We start from the raw sequence: 25,526 nt of genomic DNA, 5'->3' as shown, positions 1-25,526 counted from the left end.
AACACCTGCTATATGAATACCTGAGTCTGAGTGTTCTCCCTGCCGCCCTCACAGATGAACAGGTTAGGGGTTGTAATAAAAGTGACACCTGCTCTTGGCAAGGCGTCTCAGGCCTTTCAGCTACGAGGCTCCCTCTTGGTTGCACTGGGGACTGAGAAACAGAGAGGCCCAGGGGGGGTGCCTAAAGGCACGGCACCAGACAGGGCAGCTGGGGGGGCAGCCCTGGGGGCAAGAAGGGAGGAGGGCGAGGGCAGGGCCGGGGTCCCAGGAAATGCCCAAATAGCCCCGGGAAGGGGGACAGTCCCAACGTCAGCATCCTCAGTTTCTACCCCAATTTCCCCAACATTCTAAGGGTCAGTGAACATCCCAGTGATCAGCGGGGGGGGGGGGGGGGGGGGGCGAGAATCAGAACTACGAGGTCGCAAAGCCCTGGTTCCCTCCTACTTTGCCAGCAGGTTGTCCCAGTGATGCCCACAGGCACGGGTGGAGAAGCGTGACCAGCTGTCTGTGCCCCACAGTGGCCTTCCCAGCTCCAGGCGAGTCCCTGCCTCTAGGCTCTCTCCCTCCCCAGGAAAAGATAACCCGCTGTCTGGTACACAGTGGGGCCGCACGGACCCAAAGCAGCCAGGGGCAGGGGCAGGGGCAGTGTGCTTATGATCAGGCTGCCTGGGGCGAAGGGGGGAAAGGGCTTCGGGGCGGCCTGCCCAGAGCCCTCACATGGCTGCAGCGCCCAGCACAGCGCCTCTTCAGGGCGGGTTAGCAACCAGAGAGGCAAACTGTTCTCTGTTCTCCGCCCACCTGACCCCCAAGGAGTTGCTGCTCGGGGCTGTAAACAGCGAGCTATTTTTTCCTGCTCTGCTCCTAGGGCGTCTGCGGCCCCTTTTCCATACCATCCGAGGAGTCTGTTCAGGTGCAGGCTTCACACATTCAAAACCAGCGGATGTCACAGCCCCAGAAGCCAGCCACTTCTAGCCTTGCTAGTGTCTGGGCTCCAGGTCGCACATTCCTTAGTCCCCTGGAGCCAAGATCCCTGTATAAATACCGATGCGTTCTCTCTCATTCTCTCACACATGCCCTCTCCCTGCTCAGTCCCCACCCCCACCCCCCCACGCACGCACACACCTCAACCCACCCCCAGCAAAAAGCATTGCACAGAGGACGCCGTTTCCCAGCCGAGAGGTCACCAGAGCGATGGGCGGTCTGCCAGGCAGTTCCTGAGCTTGCTTTTGGGTCGGCCTTTGGGGGCGAAGCACTCTTGAGCCAGAAGCAACCCTCGCCTGGGCTCAGACCCCCAGGACCTCGTCTCCATGACTGTCACGCCTCGCCCACCACGGAGAGTGACAGACGAGATGGCCACTGCCCTTGGGCTCCCTGGTGGCCATGGTGGTTGCCCGGCCCAGAGGGGCTTCAGAAAGGTGACCTTGTTCTGGCCAAGGCCCATCGGCGGGCCAGGCTACGGCCTGTAGATCTTAATGACGTCTTTGATGGGCCGCCGGCAGATGGGGCAGCAGGCCCGAGCCTGCCTCTTGAGCCGCAGGCCGCAGCTGGTGCACAGGCACATGTGTCCACACGTGTAGATGACCGTGTCCACTTCGCCATCGAAGCACACCGTGCACTCGCCGTTCTTGCTGCCTGCCGGTTCCGGTGGGGGAAACACGGGGGACACCGGGGGGCTCAGCGGGGAGCTGGGGGCTGTCACTGCAGAGAGGAAGGCCAGGCCAGACCTAAGTAATGTGGTTCTCAGGTGGGTTCCGTTGGGGCAACCCCAAGAAGGCAAAGTCTCTCTGGGGGAACCCATGGGAGAACAGCTTTGGGAGATACCGACTTGGGCTTTTTGTCTGGGTTTTGCCCCTTTCCTGCCCCCAAGCATCAGGCACCACCATCCCCCTTTGGGGAGCCACATCTAGATGCTTCTCTTCCCGCCAGCTGAATGCACAGCCGAGGAAGGAGAGGATGCGGGGGTCGGGGGGAGGTGACCACCCTGCTTAGCCCTGGGAAGGAGCCAGGCCAGTCCTTGCCCCTGCCCCCGCCCCAGGTCTGCATTTCCTTACCCAGGGAGGACTCGGAGGCCGAGGAGGACTGGTTGACACTGAAGGCCATATCGGAATCGCTATCGTCCTGGGAGCCGCTGAGGGACCCCGACGGAGACGGGATCACAGGGCTGGACTGCAGGGTGCCTGCGACCAAAGAGACTCCATCAGGAGGGCGCTGCCCTGCTAGTCCCTGGCTCACCGCTGCCTTGCACCTTAGCCTCCCGCTCTGTCTGATGGGAGGGCAAGAGCTGCCTCACAGGGTTCCGATGGAGTTGTCCGTGCGAGGTGGACATCTGCTATGTGCCTGCCCCGCCATCGTTCCCGCTTACTTCTGGGAAGCAGCACTGGGGTTTCATTGCACACGATCCAGGCCCGTAAGAACGTCTCCCCTTGGCCTCAGTGGCAGTTTAGGGAAGGCCGCATAACCCACAAAGGCCAGTGAGGCCTGCCCTAGAGCTCACTCCAGCTACGGGGAAGAAAGGCTCACTGGCAGGCTAGCCTGGCACTGCAGGCCCGGCCCACGGGAAGCCAGCACAGAGAAAGTGCACTCCGAGATGGAAAGAGGGAGTCCTACTGACGTCCTTTCAACATCTTGACCAAGCAACAGTCGCCGTTGTTACGATCACTACTTCCTAAGCATGCGGGAGGCGACAGGCACCTGCTGAAAGCATGCGCATCTCATCCTTTCACCCTCACAACCCCAGGATGCAGGGGACCCCTGCCCTTCCACACAGAAGGAAGCTGAGGCTCTGACTGCCCCACCTCTTCATGGCTGAGCAGCCATCAGACTGCGGCAGCCACTGATTCTCTCTGTGCTTCAGTTTTCTTCTCTGTAGATGGGATCATGAAACGGGTTTCCTACCATTGGCAGGAGAATAGAAGTGAACCAGGTGACAGAGGACATGGTCATCGTGTCTGTTAGCGTTGGGACTCGACTTCCTGAACCATGAGAAGGGAGCTGTGCTCTGTGAACCTTCCCCACACCCCCTCTGCCCCGCAACCACCACGCCCTGCAGCTCTGCACTCCCACGTCTGCGCCCGGTCCTCTGCCCCGCCCCATCCTGGAGCCCAGGGCCTGGCCCAGTTGGTGGGTGCTCCGTGTCTGGGGCATAAATGAAGGCAAGAATCATCTCAAAACAGGGTGGTTCAAGCCTGCATTCCATTTTCTTGGACGGTGGTGCTCTCACTTCCTCTTTTCAGTGTAACTGTACATACTGTTTCTCCTACACTTACTGTGCATCGGCTATGTCAATCATGTAACCATAGCAATGGAAATAACGAGTGCACTGAGCATTGACCGACTGCATGAAGCCGGCCACACCCTGACCGCGCGGGTGCTTAGGTCGGTGCAGACAAAATGTGGTCCAGGGACCTGCAGCCTGGGCATCCCTGGGGCACTTGCTGGAAAGACTTCCTCTCCGGGCCCAGCGCTACCGCCTGGAAACTCTAGGTCAGTGGTTCTCAACCTTCTGGCCCTTTAAATACAGTTCCTCATGTTGTGTCCCAACCATACAATTATTTTCATTGCTACTTCATAACTGTAATGCTGCTACTGTTATGCATCATCATGTAAATATCTGATATGCAGGATGGTCTTAGGCGACCCCTGTGAAAGGGTCGTTTGGCCGCCAAAGGGGTTGCGACCCACAGGTTGAGAACCGCTGCTCTAGGTGGAGTTGCGTGGTGCGATGCACGCTCACGTTTGGGGGGGTCTTTAGTGGTGTCTCCAGCTCCAGCTCCAGCTCCCACCCGCGCCACGCCCTCTGGGTCCCGGCGGGCCCCGCGCACGCGCAGTTGCGGACTCACCGAGCAGGCGCAGCTGGCCGGCGGCGCCGCCGCGCACGACGAAGAAGGTCCAGAGCGCCTGCGTGGTGTCCACGCACAGCAGGCGGCCGCGCGGGCGCCCGTTGACGCCCAGGTGCACGTCGCCGCCGGGCCGCAGCGTGAAGCTGAGCGCGTCGCCGCCGCTCGGCACCGGCCCGGCGCGCGCCACCACCCAGTACTCCTTGCGGTCGAGCAGCGCGTCGGGGTCGGCGGGCAGCTCCGCGGGCCGGAGGCCGCCCGGGTCGCACGAGGTGATGCCGAAGGCCAGCGCGCCGGGCGCCGGCAGCCCCGGGCGGCCCACCTCCACGAAGAGGCTCTCGCCGGGCCGCAGCGGGCGCTCGGAGAAGACGAGCGTGCGGCCGGCGTCGGGCCGCGGCGCGCAGGCCACCTTGCGGTCGGCGGACAGGCTCACGTCGGGCCCGCGCGTCGCGTGGAAGCGCAGGTCGGCCTCGAGCAGCGCCGGCGAGGACGCGGGCCGCGGGCGGTCGCGGGGCCCGCACGGGATGGCGGCGGCGTCGGCGGGCGGCGGGCCGGGGGCGCGGCCCAGCCCCAGGTGGCCCAGCTTGGCCACCACCTGGTTGTTCTCCAGCTCGTTGTTGTTGAAGTTGGCGGCGTCGAGGCTGCCGGGCGGCGCGCAGGCGCTGAAGCGGGCCTGGCTGAGCCGCGCGGGCGGCAGCGTGTCCGCGAAGGTGCTCTCTGCGGGCGGAGGGAGGGAATGGTGAGGGCGCGGCCCGGCCCTGCCCATCAGCCCGCCTCCTTCCTCCCCGCAGCCCTCCCCGCGCCCCCGGGGGCCCCAGCCTCTCCCCACCCCCCCTTCTTTTCCTGGTTCATGTGTCGGTTGGTTTAGGAATCGCGGATGGCCCGCCGGCCGGAGCGGCTCAGGGGTTGAGCTTCCACCTATGAGCCAGGAGGTCGCGGTTTCGGGCTCCATCCCCAGTAGGGGGCGTGCAGGAGGCAGCCGGTCAATGATTCTCATCACTGATGTTTCTCCCTCCCCCTTCCTCTCTGAAATCAATAAAAACGTATTTTAAACATCATCATCACAGATGCACAGGATTGGGTTAAGCATAACCCTTCGTTTCCGTGACATCTTACCTTGGGGACAGGCAGGTAAGACCCTCGCCGCCTTCTGTGCGCCGTCCTCCCTTCCCTCCTCCCTTCTCTCCACCCCTTCGCCCTTTATTTCTCCTCCGTTCTTCCCTCCTCTCTCCCTCCTGCCCCCGTTTTCTCGCTCCCTTCTTCTTTCTCTTCCTCCTTTCTCCCTTCCTCCTCCCTTCCCTCTGAGGTTTTCATACTCGTGAAGCTGGAAAGGGCATTTGGAAACCCTTTATTTTCTGCCTCCCCAACCAGACCATAAGCTGCGAGGGAAAGAGGGGCCCTTTCTGCTCTTTACGTGTGGCCTTCGTCTGTGACAGGTGCTGCTTTAAGCTCCTTTCAGGAGGGGCTCCTGCAGTCCTCCCACACCTGTGAGGCTGGTCTGTTATTATCTGTTATTACTCGCCATTTAGCGGAGAAGGAAGTTGAGGCACAGAGGGGTTCAAGAGTGTGACCACGGTCACAGGGTCACTAAACGGCAAAGCAGGACGAGAACCCAGGACGAGAGTCCAGGCCTCCAACACGTGCCGGCTGGGCCAAGGCAGCAGGAGCATAGAGCCTGGTGGCACCGAACACCGAATGCAGAAGGTTTCAATAAGAGATGGAGCCGTTCCACCCGGCCGGTGTGGCTCAGGGGTTGAGCACTGACCTATGAACCAGGGGGTCACAGTCCAATTCCCCATCAAGGCACGTTGTGGGTTGTGGACTTGATCCCCAGTAGGGGGCGTCCCATCAGTGATTCTCATCACTGATGTTTCTGTCTCTCCCTCTCACTTCCTCTCTTGAAATCATAAAAAAAATTTTTTTTAAAGAGATGGACTCATTCTAAAAACAAGAAACTAAGGAGGAGTTTTTTTAAAGACAATCGTGAAAATATTTTTGAATAATTTTTAGTGATATGAAAATATGTTTTGATACGACATATTACAGTTAAGTAAAAAAGCAAAATAAAGGTATTTATCATCCAGGCAACAGGTCTTTATACTTTGGTAGATGAATAGTTGACTGTCTCCCCAGCTAGAATGTGAGTTCCTGGAGGGCAGGGTCTGTGCCAGTCTGCTCACCACCGTGTCCCCAGGGCTGAGCAGAGTACTGAGCAAGTAGCCCCCATCATTATGTGGTTTATTGGATGGATGGATGCATGAATGAGGTCTCTAGCATAGACTGTTAATAACAAAGAAATTGAAAAGAAAAAGTCATTAGCATATTTTGAAGGTTTTTTAAGGGACAGAAATATTAACCATAATTAAAGCAAGAAAAAGTGTTTCTCAAACTTTAAAACCAGGTCCCTCTGGCTAAGATTTTGTTAAATATTACCATATAGAATTATAGTTTATGTCATGGAATAAAATTTTTCTTCCTCTTCAGTTTTCCTAATATAAAATTAAGTCATAATCTTGAACATGCTTTTTCAAAAAGCCTGCCCGAGCCCCTGGGGAGAGTCTGATATGTTACCCTGCAATCCTACTGCTCTGTACAGGGCAGGTTTGGCAAGCTGGCAACCCCAGTTCCGACCCTGGCTCACAGCCCTGTTTTGGTTGGCCTCCTGGTGTGCACCCCCCCCCCCCTTTTAACTCCTTTTGAAAAACTAACCTATACAAACAGTATAATGAGTGCTGATGATCCAGATTGAACAGTTCATGGCCAATCTTGTTTCACTGACACCTCCACCAACTCTCCCTCCTACATTATTGAAGCAAATGCTAGACATGCCATTTCATCTGAAAAAACTTCAGCATTTCTCTCAAGATAAGGGCAGCAAACTTTCCCCATGAGTTCTCACCACCAGGATTTCAGCACTGGCCGCTGCCTCCTCTGATAGAGCCAGCGCCACCCGTCTGCCTGCCTGCCTCCCCCGTGGACCTTGAGCCTCTTACCAGTGGGCTGAATGCTCACTGCATAGACACTGGAGGATTAGGGCTTAAAGTATAATCTGAGTGAGTGGATGGATGTATGAATAAGCAGATGAGTAAGTGAATGAATACATGTGTGAGTGCATGAATAAAGGAGTGAGCAACAATGGATGAAAGAATCAGTGAGTGAATGAGCAAACTGAATGAAGGAGTAGGCAAACCTGGGCCAGGCCGTGGACTCTGGACCAACCCTGCTTCAGTTCAAGTCCTTTACCCCCCCCCCCCCCCCAATGCCTGTTTTCCCAAATGTAGAACAGGGATATGAGTTGTCATGATCAATGATTCAGAAGTGAGCCCTCTGCGTCGCGGGAAGTAAACACACAGCGGGCGCACGGAGACCGTCGCCCGGCCCCTCGCAGCGGGGCGGCGGCCGGACCTACCGAGGAGCTGGACCTCGTCGGTGATGCCGTACACGTCGATGAGCGCCCAGAGCGGGCCGCCCACGGCCACGCCGCAGTGGAAGAGCACGGGCTCGCCGTCGTTGACGCTGTAGAACACGCGGCCGTGGCGGTCCACCCAGTAGGCCAGCACCGTGTCGCGCAGCGCCAGGTTCTCGGGCAGCGCCTTGGCCCAGTAGCCGGGCCGCGTGACCAGGTCCGGGCAGGCGTACTTGGGGATGTCCTGCGGGCTCATGAGCGACGGGTCGTGCACCGTGAAGCCGAAGCGCAGCGCGCCGCTCCAGCCCGGGCGCACGGCCACCAGGCGCAGCCGCACCTGCTCGTACAGCCGGATGGGCCGCTGCGTGAACGTGACCCCGTTGCAGAAGCTGTTGCGCCGCGTGGCCCGGCGCGAGTGGCCGTCCAGCCGCACGTTCTTGCCCTTGGCCTGCGCGTGGAAACGCGGGGCTTCTCCCAGGACCGGGCGCCGCTCGGGGCCAGGCCCACAGCACGGCCGGGTGGACAGGAGGCGTGCGGGAGGGCTCGAGTCTGCGGGAAGAGACAGGCAGGAGGGTTAGGGCCCCTCAGAACTGTGCCGCCCCAATTCATCTTTTAATAAAAATCCCATCTTAATTAAACCAGTACTTGGTGAACTTAAGAAGGTTCCAGCCACCCCAATCAGCCCAGCACTCCCACGGCAGTCACTATACCCACTTCACAGATGAGCAAAATGAGACCGTGTGTGTGTGTGTGTGTGTGTGTGTGTGTGTGTGTGTGTGTTGGGGGAGAAGCACTGTTCAGAGCTGTTTCACCCCCAGATGGACCAATACCAATGAGCTCATCAGCCAGCAGCCAGGCTGGGGTCAACCCACTTCTCCATCCCCATCAAATCCTCCCAGGTCCTCCAGGGGCCACTCCGGCTGCAGTCTGTCCAAAGGCCACAGGGGCCTTGGATTCTTGGGGAGAAGTGTGTGAAGGGGGGCGCGGGGGCGGGGGGGGGTGTCAAAGACTGCTTTTCTCTGCAATTTTTGTTCAAAAGCAAAGCAGAAACAGCAACAGAAAGACTGAGGTCCGGGGATCCTGTGACAAGAGGATGAAAGGCAATAGAGTCCAGTCTGGAGCCAGGCGCCGGCCCTTCCTGGCTGGGATGGGTGGGAGAGCTGGTCACTTCTCTAGCCCGTTTCCTCGCCTGTGAAATGGGACATTGCTTAACTCGCACAGCTGCTGAAAGAGCTGTGGCTGCAGTTTCTAGAATAGGGCCTGGCGCGAAGTATGTGCTTAATAGGCAACTAATAATATCCTGATACTGAGGTTCCAAGGAGACCGAGGCTACAATTCTGTGCCTGCCCCTTCCCTTTACCACAGAAAATGAAGACATCCTTTATAAGCAAGGTGACTTTTCTAGGACATGCACCTTTCAGGATGCATTTCTTAGGGAACTTTGCCCCAAAGGACTTGGAGAATATTAGGATGGTCTTATTTTTTAAAATATGTTTTTATTGATTTCAGAAAGGAAAGGAGAGGGGGAGAGAGAGAGAGATAGAAACATCAATGATAAGAGAATCATTGATGGGTTGCCTCCTGCATGCTCCCTATTAGGGATCAAGCCCACAACCCGGGCATGTGCCCTGACCGAGAATCAACCATGACCTCCTGGTTCATAGACTGATGCTCAACCACTGAGCCACACCGGCTGGGCCAGGATGGTCTCTTTGAAAGGATCTGGTTGCTGGCCATGAACCCAGGTGGCCTGGGGGCTGAGGCGAAAGCGTCATCCTTCCCACCTCCTCCTCCTCCATCCCAGGGGCAGTTCCTGGGGGCCCCGCAGCCTGGGGGTGGCAGGGTGGGTGATACTGCATGAGTCTGTGCTGTTGCTCACAGCGTTCCTGGCAGGTGCTCATTAATCGCAGGCACTCCCTGACACACGATGGTCTACTGGTGGGAGAAGAATGGCACCCCAGGGCATGGCAGGCCGCTGCAGGGACCACGCCCAGCCACGGGGTTCACTGTGCTCTGGGCACATCAGGGGGTTCAATTACTACTGAGGCTACTGGGAGGGAGGGCAGGAGAACATGTAGAGGGAGAGGCGATGAGGAGGCAGGCCCGCCATGGCCGACCCTCCGCGGGCCCAAGGGGAAGGCCCCAGGCACCGAGGGAGGAAACCATGGGGGGGAAGACCTCTCGCCGAACAGAAGCCACTGACCCATAGAAGACACAACACAAGGCATGAAGCCAAGGTCCCACATAAGAAAAGGAACTTCAGGAACAAGAGCCATTCCTCCATTTGTCAAACATTACGGGGCACCTAGTATGTGCCAGGCACCATGCCAGGCACTGGAAACACAGCAGCCACCTAGGCAGATGAGGGGCCACTCAGGGCTGCTGACATTCCAGACTCCCTTAGGCCTGGGTGACGACGGGGCCCTGAGGCCCCAGACTCAACCAGGACGGGTCAGAAGGTGATACCCACGGAGCCAGGTCCTGAGGGAGGGGAGGGGATATTCCAGGCTGAGGGGACACTAGGGGCAGAGCGGGGGGAGCCAGACTTTGTGGGGAGTGTAAGTACTACGGTTGGTGTGGCAGAGAGTGTCTGAGGTTGGGCAGCCCCTGCTTCATAGGGGCGAGGGGTGAGGTTGCCATCGACATCGCAGGGACCAGACACGAAGGCCCTAAATGCCAGCCCGAGAGGCTCAGATTGCACAGCATGGGGGACAGGGAGCCAGGAAGGGCTTCCAGCCAGGCAGCCAGCATTGCCCGCCAGGGAGGGGCCCCCGGCCGCGAGGACCGGGACACAGAGCCAGGCTGCGGCCAGCTCTGAACCACAAGGGTAAGCAAGGGCCCACGGGAGAGCTAGTTCATTCGGACAGAAATCAGCGGGCGGGGAAATGCCACCGGTGAAAACCACCAGGAGAGGCAGCCCAAGGTCTCCGCGCCCGCGCACGCATGCTACGGCCCCGTCCGCCCGAGCCACCAGCTCCTGGACGCCGCCTCCTCCCGCGTCCCACAGGCCCATTCTCTCCAAGGTCCCGGAGCCGGCAAACTCTCCAGGAAACATTAAATACGACCACAGATCAAAGCCCTTCGGAGCCCCAGAGACCACAAGCCACCCTTATTTGATTAGTTTGAGCTCCCCTGGCATCACTGTTGCTTTTCCAACCTTATCTCTTAATCGGAGAGTTTCCATACCAAAGGACTTGGGGATTCTAAGCAGATGTTCCTTCAGAGCGGCCTCCTGATGGAAGTGGATGCTGGGCTGGGGGAAACTCTGCTTTGTTACTATAAGGGGAAGAGGCCTGCAAAGCCAACTGTATGTTCGGGTGCACTGCAGCCAGTCACCAGCGAAGTTTACATATTTGTTTAATCTTGATGATATGATCCAACTTCCTTCAGGGAGTGAGGGATAAACACTCTTTTTTCCCCTCTCTGCGGCCAGAGCCCTGATGTGCGTTAAAGGAAACAGAGGGAACACGTTTCTAAGAAGATGTGTTATTTACACAAGTTGAAAATGCTTAACATAAAAGAGCAGGCAACCTCCAAATTGTACACCCACACCTGCTTTTAGCTCGGCCCAGGGAGAGTGGCATCCGAGTTGGGAGATGTCCGCGGAAAACCCGGACGTCAGCCTTTAAATCACTGCAGGAGACGCTGCAGCCACACTACGGAAAGCTCGGGAAGGACAAAAACTGCCTCGGTCTCCCCACTTGCACGGCCTACCCCGCATTGCATTTTCACGTCCCCGAGAGAGCACAGAGAGAGCCCGGCGGGAGTCCTGGCACATAGTAGATGCTCACTAAATGTTTTTATTTTCTAACTCTCAGCTTGAGAGGCAGTTCTAACACAGGCTTGGAGACAGACAGACCCGGTTTAATTCCGGTTTTGTCATATCTTAGCTGTGTCATCTTGAGGTACATGCTTAATGTCTCTGGGTCCCCCCAACCAGACCTAGAAAACAGGTAAGAGTCATCGGCACGCTGCAAGATTGCTGAGAAAAAAGGAGGCCACCTCGTCAGATACTCAGTATGTGGCACATAGTAGGTGTTCACTAAACACTCGGTCTCTTTTTAAAACCACCTTATTAAAGGTTTTTTTTCCCCCCGGGTCAGAATGCCTACTGTGGGCCTGGGGAATACGTCCTGAACGGTTTCTCCCAGGGAGGGCCAGCAACCTTGGCCAGGAAAGGCCTCTTGCAAACGCTGGGGTTGCTTTCCCTTGATGTCCAAGGACACAGGCCTATTTTTAAGCCATCCCAGCAGCGTCCCAAATGTGCACTGGGCCACCTCCTGAACGGATCCCACTCCTCACCCCAGCCCAGCCCAGCCGGGCCTTCCTTTGCTCCAAAAAGAGCCGGGAAATGGCGTTTACCGCCAGAGCGGGGCAGGCAGGAAGCCACAGCTCCTGCTCCTCTGGCCGCCGAGATGACAGCTTCCAGCGCATTGGCATTCGAGCAGATGGCATTCGACTGAAATTTTCAGCAGATTCTGCTCCACGGGGCGAGAGCTGCCAGGGAGCCCAGTCTGTTCTGCACCCTCCCCGCACCCAGCCGTGGACAGAGCCCTGATCACCCAGGCGCGGGCCTCGTGTGCTGGGTGCGGTCTTCAGGACAACCCTTCAGGGTGGGTTACCCCCTTCATTTTCCAGATGAAGAAACTAATGCTCTGAGAGCAGCAACACTGGGCAGGCGCGCCCTCCTCCCAGGCGGCCCCGTGGGGGCCCCGTCACAGGCCTTGAAAGCTGTGCAGGCCTCTTTCCCTGAAACGTACCCACAATCCACGCACCATTTAACATGGGGCCTCCGGGACCGGCCTGACATCCCGCCTCAGCCTGTGGAGCGCAGGAGAGAAGGCTGTGATCCAAGCGACATGTGCCCAAGTCTGCAATGCCAACCAACAGCGCGGGCGGTAGGAAGCCACATGGTGCGTGCGTGCGCCTGTGTGTGCATATGTGTGTGTGTGCGTGTGCGTGCATATGTGTGCGTGTGCGTGTGTGGTGGCATGTGCATTGGAGAGAAAAGGCAAGGCTGGTCCTGGGCAGGGCTCCCCACCGCCCGAAGCAGGGCAAGGATGTGGGTCCCCGTCGGGCCGAGCGCGCCTCTCCCATTGGCGGGCTTGAACGTGGGCTAGAACCAGAATAACCCGCGCTCCTCACCCTGCCAAGTGGGGCAGGGGCATGTGCCCAGGGGCCGCCGCCAGCTTAATGGCACTTTGTTCTCTGCCTCAGAGGCCTGGTCAGCCAGCACCCCGAGTGGAAAGCGGCCAGCCCGCGCTGGGAACTGCCGCCCGCTCCCCTCCCCTCCCTTTTGCAAACAAAACCCTCAGTGCGGTCACCTCAGTGCAGCCAGTGACACTCCTGGCGGCTGCGGGGAGGCCGGGCGGGAGGCCAGAGGTCACCCGGCGCTGCTGCTGGGAGAAGCCGGCTCCTTCCAGGCCAGGCCGGCAGCCTTTCCGCTCAAGTGGGCTGGATGCACGAGTTCCCAGGGCGTGAGGTCATCCCACACCCCCTCAAAGAGTGCTCAGTGGCACCGGGATTCCCAAGCCTGTCGGACCCCCTGCTGGGCCCCTCCTGATAACCCGGCCCAGGAAACTCCAACCTCAGAGGCGCCAGCTCCCAGGATAGGGGTGGCGGTGGGGGGCACCAGGGATGCGGGGGAGGGGGCTGGGAACATGCCCTCATTCTTTCCCGAGTACATCACTTCCTCCTTCAGCTGACATTTAGGAAACATCCACTCCGTACTAGGGCCTGTGCTAGCTGCAGGGACACGGGTCCCGCCGAGCCACACGCAGTCCCCATCCCCCACCGCCAGGGACAGCACAGACACAGGCCGCACGGGGTGGCCAGCACGAAGGACAGGGGCCCAGGGGACACTTCGCAGAGAAGCTACTCTGCGGAGAGAAGTGACTGGACGATGACAAAAGATGGGGAAGCGTGTTCGGGCAGAGGGCACACCACAAAGGCCTGGAGGTGAGGACAAGCTGAGGGCGGCTGGGGAACGGCAAGGACTTCAGGGCAGAAGGGAAAGGGGAGCGTGGACAGGGAGTCAGGGGTCGCATCACAAAAGATCTTAGAGGCAAGGCAAAAGAGGCGAGGGGCCTCAAGAAGGCTCTGAGGGCCACTGACGTGTTTGGAGCAGGAGAGGAACCCCGAGAACCCACCTGTCTGAAGAATGAGATTTAAACCCCACATCTTCCCATAGAAACTGTTTCTTCCTTCTCCCCTATCAAAACGACCCAGCACAGTGGGAGACACGCGCTCCAGGTTTAAAGGGCTGGCCCCACCCTGCCCTCAGCACCGGCTTCTCCTCTGGGCAGCCCGGGGCAGCTGCCTGCGGAGTCTGCCAGCTTTCTCCTTCTCTTTGCCTTGAGGGCAGCCACTCCCCGGCCTGGGTGGTGCCCAGAAGCCTGGCTGCTCACTGACCTCGGCCCCCGGGGAGCACCTGCAGGCCCTGTGCAGACTCTGGAACAATAGAGCCACACCCCTGCTTTCCAGGGTCAGAGGCAGCTGGTGCAGAGAAAGCTCCCTGCACACCCCTGCTCTCACTCCGGGAGCCCAGGAAATCTTCTGCAGGCCCCACCGCTGGGCAGCGTCTGCCGGCCCCAGGGGCGGGAGCCCACCTCTGTGGCCCTGGCAGTGTGTGCCAGGGGCTCGCCCGCAGCCATTCACTGTCGCCACTCCTGCCAGGACGCTTCCAGATGAGGAGCCCAAGGCCCCCGAGAGGCGGATGTCCTGCCAGAGGCCCCCAGCCCGCGGAGCCAGTGCCTGTGTCAATCTAGTTCAGTCGGATCGCTAAGGCTGCATCCTTCCTCTTTCATGCCTCCCTGCCCCCCAAGGTCCCTCACTCACCCCCCGACCCACAAAGAAAAAAGCAAGGCTATGTACAAGTAGCCTAAGCCACCTTCTGGTGAAGGGGGTGAGCCGGGCCCTGCCTTGGTCTCAGGGAGGGGCAGGGGTGGGCATGGAGATCATCAGTCAGCTTGTTCTGAGCTGCTCAAAGGCCTTGGGTTGGTGGAGCTTGGGATGAACAATAAGCGAGGCATCTAAAAAAGGAGAGCGGTGACCGATTAGGAGGGGCCGGGGAATGGAGCCCCGGGGTGGGGGGCCGACATCCCTGAGGTCTGAAACAGGAATCGTGGTGGGGCAGGGTCTGAGAGGCAGACCTCCCAGGGGGCAATGCGGAGACTGAAACCGGCCCTCCATCCACAGGCCGCCTGGGACCCTCCTGAAGACCCACTGCTGGTGAGGCAGGGAGGCTCAGAGAGGTTGGGAGAGCTGCCCAGGGCCACACAGCCAAGAAGCGGTGGAGTTGGCATTTGAACCCAGACCAGCCTGGCTCCCAGGGCTAGGAAGAAGGGCCTGCGGGTGCTCTGGGCAGAGTGTAGAAGTCGTCCCTGCAGGGAAGACTGGGAGCACAGGGCCTGGCACACAGTCAGTCCTCAACGAATGTCCGTTCCTTCCCTGCCACGTGTGGCTCTGAGGCCCACGGAGGAGTGACTCTGAAGGGTGCCTCTTCCACCCGCTTCCTTCTCTGAAGACCCAGCTTTCTCTTTGCTCTCCCCTCCTCCATCGCGCTGGCCTTCCTCCAGATGCCTGAGGGCTCCTGGGAGCATGTGGGTGTGGACTGATGAGGCGTGCAGGAAGTCTGCGCGGGCCCCTTCCCCAAGAAGTCAAGGATATGTGTTGGAAATGCAAATGCTGAAGCCCCGAGAAGAATCTCCATCCACACATCCTAAGCGCGGATGATCTGAGAGTAGTGGCTCACTGGCATTTCTCTATGGCCCTGTGGACCCATTGCACAGACGAGGACATTACGCCCAGACGGGGAGAGTCTGGTCCAAGATCACGTGCAGGTCAACAGCTGGGTCAGGATTCAACTCAGATCTGAATCCAATGCCCGTGGGAGCTGCTGACCATCACAGGCACCCCTCGGACCTCCTGCGGGGTCAGGTCCAGATCGCCGCAAGAAAGCAGAGCGCAATAAACCGAGGTGCGCCTGGACGCAGAACTGCTTCCCTAGGCAACCAGAGGGCACTTTGGACATCCATCCCAGGCCCTGGAGAGGTGCCACAGACACAGCAAGAAGACACTGTCTGATCGGTTCCTTCCCCCCATCAATTCCAGGAGCACCGCTGTCTTGCCTTCAGTGGCCACTTCCGGACTGTGTTGGGCTCCGGCTTCTCACAGAGTCTCCTATCTATTCCTCACCACAGCCCCGTGAGGGAGGGGCTATCATTACGCCCATCCTCAGGACGAGGAGATGGAGGCTCAGAGAGGGGGAGTGACTTGCCCAGGGTCACACAGCTTCGCTAGACTGAGGTTTGAAGTTGAGACTGCCTCCAAAACCAGTGCTCTTTTTCTAACCACGTCTCTTGGCGTTCCAGCCACAGAGCACATCTGTAATCGTGTGACCCTGCAGAGCCCCCAGCCGCCGAATGGGAGGTGGGGTGTGGCGATTCCGAGCGCTCACTGGTCCTGGGGAAAGAACCCCTGGTGACCTGCGTGCAGGGATGAAGGTCTGTGCCACCTTCAGAGGCAGGGAAAGGCCGCCGTCCCACCTCCTGCCCTTGAATCTCCCGAACCCGTGAAGGCACGGAAGCTCTCCTCTGGTTAGTGGAAAGTTACCCAGTCGACCAGGCGTTGGAGACTCAGGGTATGCGTGTGCCCACCCATCTCATAAATCCATCATCCTTGGGGGGAAGGGAAGAAAACATGTGCCCGAGGGATATAATTATGTTATAAACAATGTGTAGTGTTGAGGATGTAAACAAAACACGCTTGTTAATAGCGATGGGCGTTCTGCCAGTTCCGAGTGCCAGCCACCCCCACCCCACCACTTCCCCCCAATGGCTTACTCATTAAAGAACTTTCCCCGGTCGCCCAGAGGTGAGGCTGAGCTGCCTGAGTCTGGTTAGAAGGATGAAGAGAGAAGGGGTGAGGGTGAGCCGGGAGTGACGTCCAAGGGTGGCTGTCCTAACCCCACTCAGAAATACCTGTCGCCGCGTCTGCAAAAATGCCGAGGATGGGAAACGGGGGAGGGAACAGACCTGGGCAGGGCACGTGACTTCATCTTTCTGTGCCTCCATTTCTTGATCTATAAAATGGGGCTAAAATCTCCCAACATGCGGAACTGGCGGGAGGATTGTAGAAGTGAGAGATGGTGAAGGGCCCTGCAGGCGTTCAGCAGGCGAGCACCGGACAGCACTCCCCATCAGACCTCAGGGTCAAAGGCGCCTTAACGGACCATCATGCCAGACCCATCTGGTGCTCGAGTTGCCTCTGCAATGTCCATGTCCAGCCCCAGCTAAATACCGATGCCCCTCCAGCAGCGGGCGCTTCCTCCCCGCCCCTCTTCACTCCCAGGCAGCTTCCACAGTTAGAAAGCTCTTCCTTTAAGCTGAAATGTGCCTCCGTGTGAGGCCCACACACGGGTCACGTCTGCATTTGGTCCCCATCCTGCCTGCTTGCTGGCCTCACGGTCTGCAGACAGCTCTCAGGCCGCAGGTCCGCAGGCCGTGCTGCTGTGGATCCGTGGCTCCCTGTGGGGTGACATGGCCCTCGCTTTGCTGTCCAGAGAGACTTCAGGACATCGGCTGTCCCCCGATCTGCTCTGAAAGGCAGTTGGAGGTCTACACATCAGACATTGGGGGATATCAGCTGGGGTCCCCACCGGGAACCACAAGCCACTGGAGCCTGCCCCCTGCCATGCCGAGAGGCAGGTGTGAGAGAAACAAGTAAGAAAGCAGGTGAGCGACTACAACAAGCCTGCCAGGGTTTCTAAACGCTTACAGACCCCTGCTCACTACTAGGGGGCTTCCAGCTCGAGCCCCCACCCCAACCTGGCAGTTACCCATCCCACACCAACACCCCCTCCTTCTAGCCTGACTCCCCGAGCTGTGCGCCCCTGGGAAGTGACTGTCCCTCTCTGTGCCTCTCGCTGCTCTCTCAACCGTTACACGGGACTAATAACAGTAGCCGTCTCTCAGGGCTCGTCCTGGGGTTCCATGCAGGCACCTGCCTGGAACAGTGCCTGGCACAGACTGGCTGTGTGATACCGCTTAGCGGCTGTTACTGTTCTTCTGTGTGTGTCTCCCTGGGGAGCGCAGGGCTCAGAGGACCCGGGGCTCGTTGGCCCAGGGAATCCAGTCCTAACAGGTGGCCCGTGTGGACATTACTGCCTGTCGGACGCTGTGCATGCCCGGGAGGTCACATCACCGCCCCTTTCTGCAGAAAAGGGGATCGAAGCTTGGAGGGGTCAGGCTATCTGGCTAATGAAGAGGCAGGGCCGAGACCCGATGATGGGGCGGGGGGCTCAGCCTGTGCTCCTACCAGCCCTCCTGATGGGGACAGCACGCTCCTCCTTGCAGAACAGCCTGCGTGCGGGCGTGCAGGGTGACAGGGGTCTCCCCGGTGGGCGCCCTTGCTCACGGATTGGTGGGTGCCGCCTGGAGCTCTGGGTGGGCGATGCACCGGGACACCTGGCAGTGGCGAGTGTGGGTGGCTGACCGCAGGGCAGTTTTTACCGGGCGACGCGTCAGAAGCCCGAGCCCCAGTTGGGCAGGAAGAAGGGGTTCACCCTTCCTCCAGGGCAGGCTTCCCAGAGGCCACCCCCCTTCTGAGCTGCAGATTAAGGGTGAGGCCTGAGGCGACAGACCAGTTCCGGGGACAGCTTCATCCTGGCTCTGTGGACAGCTGTCATTCACCTTCCCGGGACGGCCAAGGTGAGGGCCTGTGGGAAGGACTGGAGGGGCGCAGGGCTCAGGAGGAGGGCGAGGGGCAGTGCCCCCTGGTGACGGAGGCGAAGGGGCTTTGGAGCCGGGCAGGCCTGCGGTCAGATTCTGCTCTGCCACCTCCTGGCCGCCTGACCCGTGAGCTCAGTTTCCTCATCTGTGAAATGGGAGACTCCCGTGGAGGGCTGGCCCTGCTGCTGTAAATGGGACGGAGCAGGTAAAGGTTTGGCGTGGGGCAAGCAGGCGGAAGCCCTGACAACTCTGCCCCACGGCCCAGGTGAGCAGCCAGGCCTGTCCCCGTTCCCTCTCTGCTTTCAACGCTAGCACACGCCTGGCCCCGGGGCTTGTTTCCAGCCAGCACAGAGCACCACCAAGCACAGAAAGCCCCTGGGTCCGAAGGAGGGCAGAGCTGCCTCTTGTCCGCGGGGAAGATGGCACAGTGTGTCCTGAGCGGTCCTTGTAGCCGCCCCACGCAAATGCTCCGTCCCTGCTGGAGAACACGTCTCATCCCCCAGCCAGGGAGGGAGGCAGCTGGAAACCTAAGCCTCCCGACTGCGCTGGCCTGGCCTCTGACTCCACATGCTACCACCACTTGCACTGGGACCCCGCGAATGCCACAGCTCCCCACCTGTGGCCTGCTCTCCGTCCCCTCAGGCCTTTGCACATCTAACCCCTCTCCCTTGCACAGCCTTTCTTGGTCCCTCCTCTTGGCTAACTCCTCTGCTCTCTGGGCTCAGCTGGACAGCACCTCCTCCAGGAAGCCTTCCTGCGTCCTCTAAACTCTCACCCAATCTGGGCTCACCCTCCCCAGCTGCTGCTGTAACTGCCTGTCCTCGAGTTCTCTCCCACTAGACCTTGAGTCCCCAAACCCAGGCTGTGACCCCAGGCCCAGCACAGCCCAGCCTGAAGGCTGGTGGACAAATAAAAACTGGAAAATTGGACCTGCCAGGAAGATTCTCCTCATCAGAGATCAGGTGTTCTGGAAAGAGCTCCAGGACCCATGGGACTGCCGTCAGCGCACATGAGAGGGTGCCTCCCAGGCCAGCCCTGGGTTTGCGGTTCATGGTCACCTGGGTTTTCAAGGCAGGAGATGAGGGCTCCCGTCAGCCAGCCCCGCCGGGCACCCCAGGGCAGGTCCAAGGCCCCTCCTTACCATGGGGACAGCAAACGCCCTGGGCATGTGCTAAAGACTGCCTGCTCCACTCCAGTTCACTCTCACCCCCACCAACCACGGGAGCCACCCACCCTCCCCATTTCACAGCGAGGAAACTGAGGCAGAGAGGGAAGTACCTTGGCCAAAGTCCCTCCACTGACAAACGGCTGGGCTGAGATATGAACCCAGGCAGCCTGATCCATGTTCCAGACCAGGACACCAGACGTCCGGCTGCGGCTGACCAATGAGTGGGCTTATCATGACCCTTAGACACGGCGACCCGTGGAGAGAAATGCATTTCACACTGTGACACACACACACACGTGCTCGCACACACACACACGCATGTACACGCACACCTGAAACAAAAGTTTATGAAGCAGAAGCACTCTTACTGCATAAATGCACTCAGTATTTTATCTTCATTCTATTCAACATCATTTCAGATTGTTTTTAAGCTGGTTGCGCGTGACTCACGGTAGATGGCTCACTTGGTCTGGTGGCCAGGCCTTGTTTGGGGCAGTGGACACGAGCCCCTCCCTCTCTTAGGCACCTGTGCCCTGTGCCCTCCAGTAGCCTGATCAAAGCTGCCCCGGGGTCGCCTAAGACCATCCTGCAGATCAGATATTTACATTATGATGCATAACAGTAGCAACATGACAGTTATGAAGTAGCAACGAAAATAATTGTATGGTTGGGGATCACCACCACATGAGGAACTGTATTTAAAGGGCCAGAAGGTTGAGAACCACTGTCCTAGAACATTCTATTCCTCTTCCGCCAGCGGCTGACCATCCCATTCACTGCTGAACCTCCAGTGCCTGGCACGTGACAGGTGCCCATAGGTGTCAGGAAAATGAATGAAGGTGCACACAGGAAAGGCAGGGTCACCCCAGCCTGGGGTGGGGATCAGGGTGACCTTAGGGTGACAAAGCCACAGGAAGACCTAAAGGCAGACCGAAGGAGATGACGCTTGAGGGTGGAGGCCGACATCTAGAACTTTCCTTCAGACGTCACCTCCTCCAGGCAGCCTTCCCGACTTTCACCGCCCCAGAGCTCCCTCCTCTCCTGCCAGGGGAGAGAGTGAAGGGAGCAGAGGTGGGAGCAGGACGAAGGTAGAAACGGAGGTGGGCCTAGTTCCTTCTGGTTCCAGCTTCTCCCTGGGCACCTCCTCCACTTGTCCTGCACACCGGACAGAACCACTCCCTCTTCCTCACTTGCACTGCTGGGCCAGCCACGCCACCCTCCAGCCCCACCCAGCCCCAGCATCCTCAATGGGCCGTCACCAAGGGGCCTTGCCGCATCAGGCCCCGGCTATGCGTCCACAGCCTGTGGGTTTCAGGGCTGCCGGCGGGACCACTGTCACTCAGAGGCTCAGCTCGGGCCTCTTGCTGCACCGGGTGGGAGGGAGGCGGATGGGCCGGAGAAGGCAGGCGGGCCTGGCCTAACTACGCGTGACTGGGTGACGGCGGGAGAGAGGCGCGGGGAGCGGAGAACGTCACCGTTGGGTCACCCATACAGCCATTGCGATGGCTGTGGAGAGAGTGACAAAGGCCTCTGTCTTTCCAAGAAAGTCCAGATCCAGGGAAAGGAGTGGCTGCCAGGCCCTCAGAGCATCACCGCCCACTGCCAGGGAGCAGAGCTGACCCACGAGGGCCCAGCACCCACGCTCTCCTTTTCCAGCAGCTCTGCGGGCCAGGGATGGCATCCGAGGGCCCCGGGAGGAGCAGGGCCGGCCCGCTCTGGCCAGCGTTTGCAGACTGCCCGGCTGGATGAGGAAGACTGGCTCCCCTCTTACTCCAGGGAGAGAGCCTTTGTCCGGTGCCTCTCCGAGCCTTCATTTGCCTCCCTGTAAAATGGGGATAGCTAGAGCCCCTCAGAGGGGTTCGGAGGATTTAAAATAGGCAACCAGAGCTTGGCAAGGTCAACACTTCTCTCCCGCCAAAGCTCCAGGATGCCGGCAACTGAACTAACACCAAAAAGGTGGTTGACTTGCTCAATGGACAGACTGAATGATTAACCAGCCCAACGGACAGTTTAAGTTCAGCCTCTTCTCCAGAGCCTCGCGCTGAGGGAGGGGTGAAATGTGAGAAGACAGGGAAGAGCTCCTCCTCCTCGACCCTCCCCTCTCCTCCCCCCAGGAATCCTGCCCCCCCTCCCTGCCTGCCCCCCCCCCACGTGTTTACACTTTCCCCCCTTACAAAATCCAGAAGAAGGCTGATGGAGTCCGGAGAAAAGGCCCACGTGGTTATTAGCAATAAGACAGACCTGGGTCTTCTAAGCTCAGCTTTGCCACTGCCTAACTGTGTGAGCTGGGGCAAGTGCCTTAACCTCTCTGTGCCTCAGTCTCTTCATCTGTAAAATGGAGCCAGGCCCCTGACCGTGCAGGATTGCAACCAGAAAGGAATGGGTCGTGCACACAGCAGGAGTTTAGCAAACTGAGTTCCCACGCTGGGCCGGGCCCACTCCTGCTCATCGGAATTGCCGATGCTCTCTGCCAGGGACGGCCCCACAATCGATCATAAAGCACATTCCTTCCTTTGCTGTTTCGTTTCCTCATTGTACACAACGGCAAGCCGGGTGCCCATAAGTGTTATCTAAGCCATGGATGGGGAGGCACCACATGTGGGAGGAAGAATGCAGGACTTTGAAGCTAAATAAACCTGGATTTCAATCCTCGTCTGTCAACTGGATGAGCCGTGTGAGCTGTGGCTTCCTTACCTGTAAGGTGGAGACGATAACCCCTGCCTTGCAGGGCCGTCGCACGAAGTAAATGCATTCATTCATTCAACAAAGGTTTCCTGGGCATCCACTGTATACTAGCCACTGGTCCAGGTGCTGACCATAGGGCAGTGAACAAATAGACAAAACCCTCCCTCTTTAGACAATAAACAGCCGACTACACACACAGCCGGCACGTGGTGACCCAGGTTAAGGAGAAATGCGAAGAGGGTGGAGGGAGGGGGGAGTGCTGGGGACAGGGCCCCTGATGGAAGCAAGGGGGGGGGGCGCGGGGGGGGGCGCTGGTGGAAGAAGGTTCCAGGCAGAGGGTTCAGCAAGTGCAGGAGCCTTAAGGAGACGCGTGCCTGGCATGTAAATGCAGCCACATATGCAGGAAGCCTGGCACGGAATCCAGGTGCTCGGCAAATGCCAGCTCTCTATTTCAAGACCCGAGGAAGAAACCCCACGCATGTCCTTTTCCTGAGAATGAAGCAAGGATTTCTGCAGGGCAGGACTGAGCAAGTGTTCTTTCAGCCTCAGATGCAGGCGACACAGCTCCGCTGCCGGTTTCTGAGCCCCTGCCAGGCACCAGGCTCTGAGCTGGGCAACCAGAGATACAAGATGATCCAGACCTGGTCTCTGACCTCACACCCCCCACGGCGAGTCATGGAGGTGGGCGACCACCACGCGACGCGGTCAGATGTACCAGCAGAGACCTAAGAAGGGATCTAGGCAGCAGACCAAAGGATGGGATCGGGCGTGGGTGGTCAGGAAAGGCTCCCTGGAGGAGGTGGCAACTAAGCTGGATTTATTTTTTATTTTTTATCTTTTATTGATTTCAGAGAGGAAAGGAGAGGGAGAGAGAGATAGAAACATCAATGAGGAGAGAGAATCATTGATTGGCTGCCTCTTGCACGCCCTCCACTGGGGACTGAGCCTGCAACCTGGGCATGTGTCCTTGACCGGAATCGAGCCCAGGACCCTTCAGTCCACAGGCCGATGCTCTATCCACTGAGCCAAACCAGCGAGGGCTAGGCTGGGTTTTGAAAGTTGGACTAGGCGAGAAAGGATAGTCCAGGGGTGGGGAGCATCACACACTGAAACGGCACAGTGGGTGTGAGGAACAAACCGCAGGCAGGTCGTTGTGGCTCAGGAGTTCCAGTTCTGTCCCCTGCCTCAAACTCAGTGCGAGCTTCAGCCCCAGGGGAGAGTCTGAATTGTCCGCACTTAGCTACTGCAGCGGGTGAGCCGCCTAACCCCCGGCTCCCAGCCCAGCCCAGCCCAGCCCAGCCCAGCGTGGCTCAGGCCAGAGCCAGGCCCAGTGGACTGAGACCACAGAAACCTCCAGCTATATTTAGCTCACCTCGCAGCCTCTGTGCCTTCCCTCACCCCAACCTGACCCACAGGTGGCAGAATGGCTTTTTTACTAGAACAGCACGAACGTTTCTTAGTTAAGAAATCCTGAAAAGGGGCCCGTGCCTCCACGCGGTGTCTTCCTGGCATCTCATTTGCCATCACCCCTGACACCTCTGATTGGGTGGGTGGATTCCCCCCAGGGGGCAACAGCCCTGTCAGTCAGCGGACCTGGGTTCAAGTCCTACATCTGCCACTGACGCACGGGTGACCTCGCCTCTCTGAGGATTTGGAGGTTTGAGTGCAGTGGCCCTAAAGCTGCCCAAAGGTGTAGAAAAGTAGGAGTTGGCTCCTCCTCCATCAGCTGGCCTTGGGAATCCCCGGCTCAGCTCCGGCCACTGCAATCCCCTCCAGGGGAAGGAACAATGATTGCTTGGTAACACCTAGAAGGGAGGGCTCTCTGGGAGTGTGAGAGCAGAGATGGGCGATGGGTCCCTCTCCTCCTAAGCCTCACACTACATTGACCCACAGCTGATTGCCTCCCCACCGAGCTGTGCTTTTGTACTTTGTGTGTGTGTGTGTGCTTTTGTACTTTCAACACACACACACACACACACACACACACACACACACACACACACCCCTCTCACCTTCTGCATAAAGGATGCTACAAATGCCCAGCCGTCAACCAAAATGCTCATTCTAAAGACATGGGGGATGGGAGAAGGGCTGGCCGACAGACTGGGGTCCCCACCCAGACTCTCCCCCTGCTAGTGGTGTGACCTCGGGCGAGTCACTTCCCCTCCGCTGAGCCTCAATTTCACTTGTGAAACTGAAACCCACACCCTTCCAGGGAAGCTTCTTTGCATACCCTCTGTGCAAAGGCGAGGACATGCAAAGTGCCGGGCACGGAGCCTCCGCGCGCGGATCTGTTCCACGGTGACCCGGTATCTAGCAGTGAGACCTCCGCTGCCCCCACTTCCGCCCTCGGAATCCCCTTTCTCTGCCCCCCGCGGTTCTGTGCTGGTTTTAACTACAGGGGAATGCGCTCTGCAGTGGCGACTCCGAGGGGCTAGAGTCCCTAGTTGAACGGACACCAGAGGGGGGCGCAGCCGGGGGTGCGCGTGGGAACCTGGCCAAACCCAGGCAGCTTGTGCCGCGGAGGCGTTGGGCAGCTGTAAGCTGGGGTACCCCTGAGAGCACCCCCTCCCAGTAGCTGCTGTCTCCACACAACGGTTGGGTCTGGCCGTCGGAAGCCCTGGGGAGCCCGGCTCCAGTCCCCACCCCCCACCCCCCACCCCCTGGGCGCCCCAAGCTCCCTCATCAGCGCCCCCAGGCTGGAACAAAGGCGAGGGGGCGCACAGCATCGCCCCAGCGGCCCCTTCGCTCATCTGGCCAAAGCCGGGAGAAAAAGGATGGGGGTCCCCAAGGTAACCAGGACGCGGTACCCGCCTTCCCGGAGCGCAAAGCCACCCGCCAGGCGCACACGGATATGGGGTCCAGGAAGCACTAGACTCCAGCCCGCTGGACGCCGAGGATTCCAAGGCGGGGGTGGCTCCCGGAAGTCCCCCAGCTGGTCCCCCAGGGAGCGGAGCACCCCAGCGCCCGCCTCCCGGGCAGGGCTCCCGGCGTACCTGGCAGGGTCCTGTGCGCCGTGTTGCCCATCGCTGCTTCGGGGCGCGGCGTTGGCAGCGGCGCGCTCAGGGCGCACGAACGCTAATTGCGCGGCGGGCCGGGGACCCGGGCCGAGGGCGGGCCGCGGGGCATCGCGGCTGCACGGGCGAGCCTGCCGGCGGCAGCTGGGGCGACCGCCGGGAGGGAGGCGGCGGCGGGAGGAGAAGGCGGAGCCACCGGCCCGGACCCGCCAGCTCCGCCCTCGCCGCCTGCCGCCTCCAACCGCGCAGGGAGGGAGGGGCCGCGGCCGCCGCATCTTTTGAAAGTTTGCACCGGGTGGCGGGAGCTGAACCGCCGGGACTCCCGCCCTCGCCGTTCCCGCGCGCCCGGGGCAGGAGGACGTGCCAGGCAGCTGGGTGCCCTCTGGGTGCGGGCTTGTCAGCCTGCTGACCTTGCACTCATTCAGTCCAATAGTTTGAGAATCCCTTCTGTGTGCCAGACCCTTTCAGGCGCGGGCCACAGGGGACCACGTCTTAGCCCCCAAGGAGTACATATGCGGGGTTCGGGCGGGGAAAGGACGCACACACAGGCAGAAGGTCACCGCGGACAATGCCGAAAGGGCTTGAGGGGGACAGTCCAGCCCGGTGACTGGGCAGTGGGATCACGTACCTACAATTAGAAGAGACTTCGGCAGAGTCCAAAGGTTGGGAGGAGGGACCCCACAT

At 59.3% G+C, this 25,526-nt stretch overlaps 1 protein-coding gene across 3 annotated transcripts; it reads right to left on the bottom strand.

Moving 5' to 3' along the window:
• Positions 1-1,443: 1,443 nt before the first annotated feature.
• On the bottom strand, positions 1,444-24,852 carry NEURL1B (neuralized E3 ubiquitin protein ligase 1B; the record flags this gene model as incomplete). 3 transcript variants are annotated; one of them, XM_081091893.1, is made up of 5 exons in its annotated part: positions 1,444-1,698; positions 2,052-2,177; positions 3,840-4,553; positions 7,246-7,791; positions 24,822-24,852. In XM_081091893.1, the coding sequence occupies 5 exons, from the start codon at positions 24,850-24,852 to the stop codon at positions 1,454-1,456; spliced, it is 1,662 nt and encodes a 553-aa protein (XP_080948019.1). In that variant the 3' UTR covers positions 1,444-1,453. The 3 variants fall into 3 exon arrangements, with proteins under 3 accessions (XP_080948019.1, XP_080948021.1, XP_080948020.1); XM_081091895.1 differs by lacking the exon at positions 3,840-4,553; XM_081091894.1 differs by lacking the exon at positions 7,246-7,791.
• Between the last annotated feature and the right edge of the window lie 674 nt (positions 24,853-25,526).

Source organism: Myotis nattereri (genome assembly GCF_964212035.1).
Source record: "Myotis nattereri genome assembly, chromosome: 5".
NCBI classification, from domain to species: Eukaryota; Metazoa; Chordata; class Mammalia; order Chiroptera; family Vespertilionidae; genus Myotis; species Myotis nattereri.
Note: the sequence above shows the minus strand (reverse complement) of the source record. Positions and strands in the feature narration are given on the sequence as shown.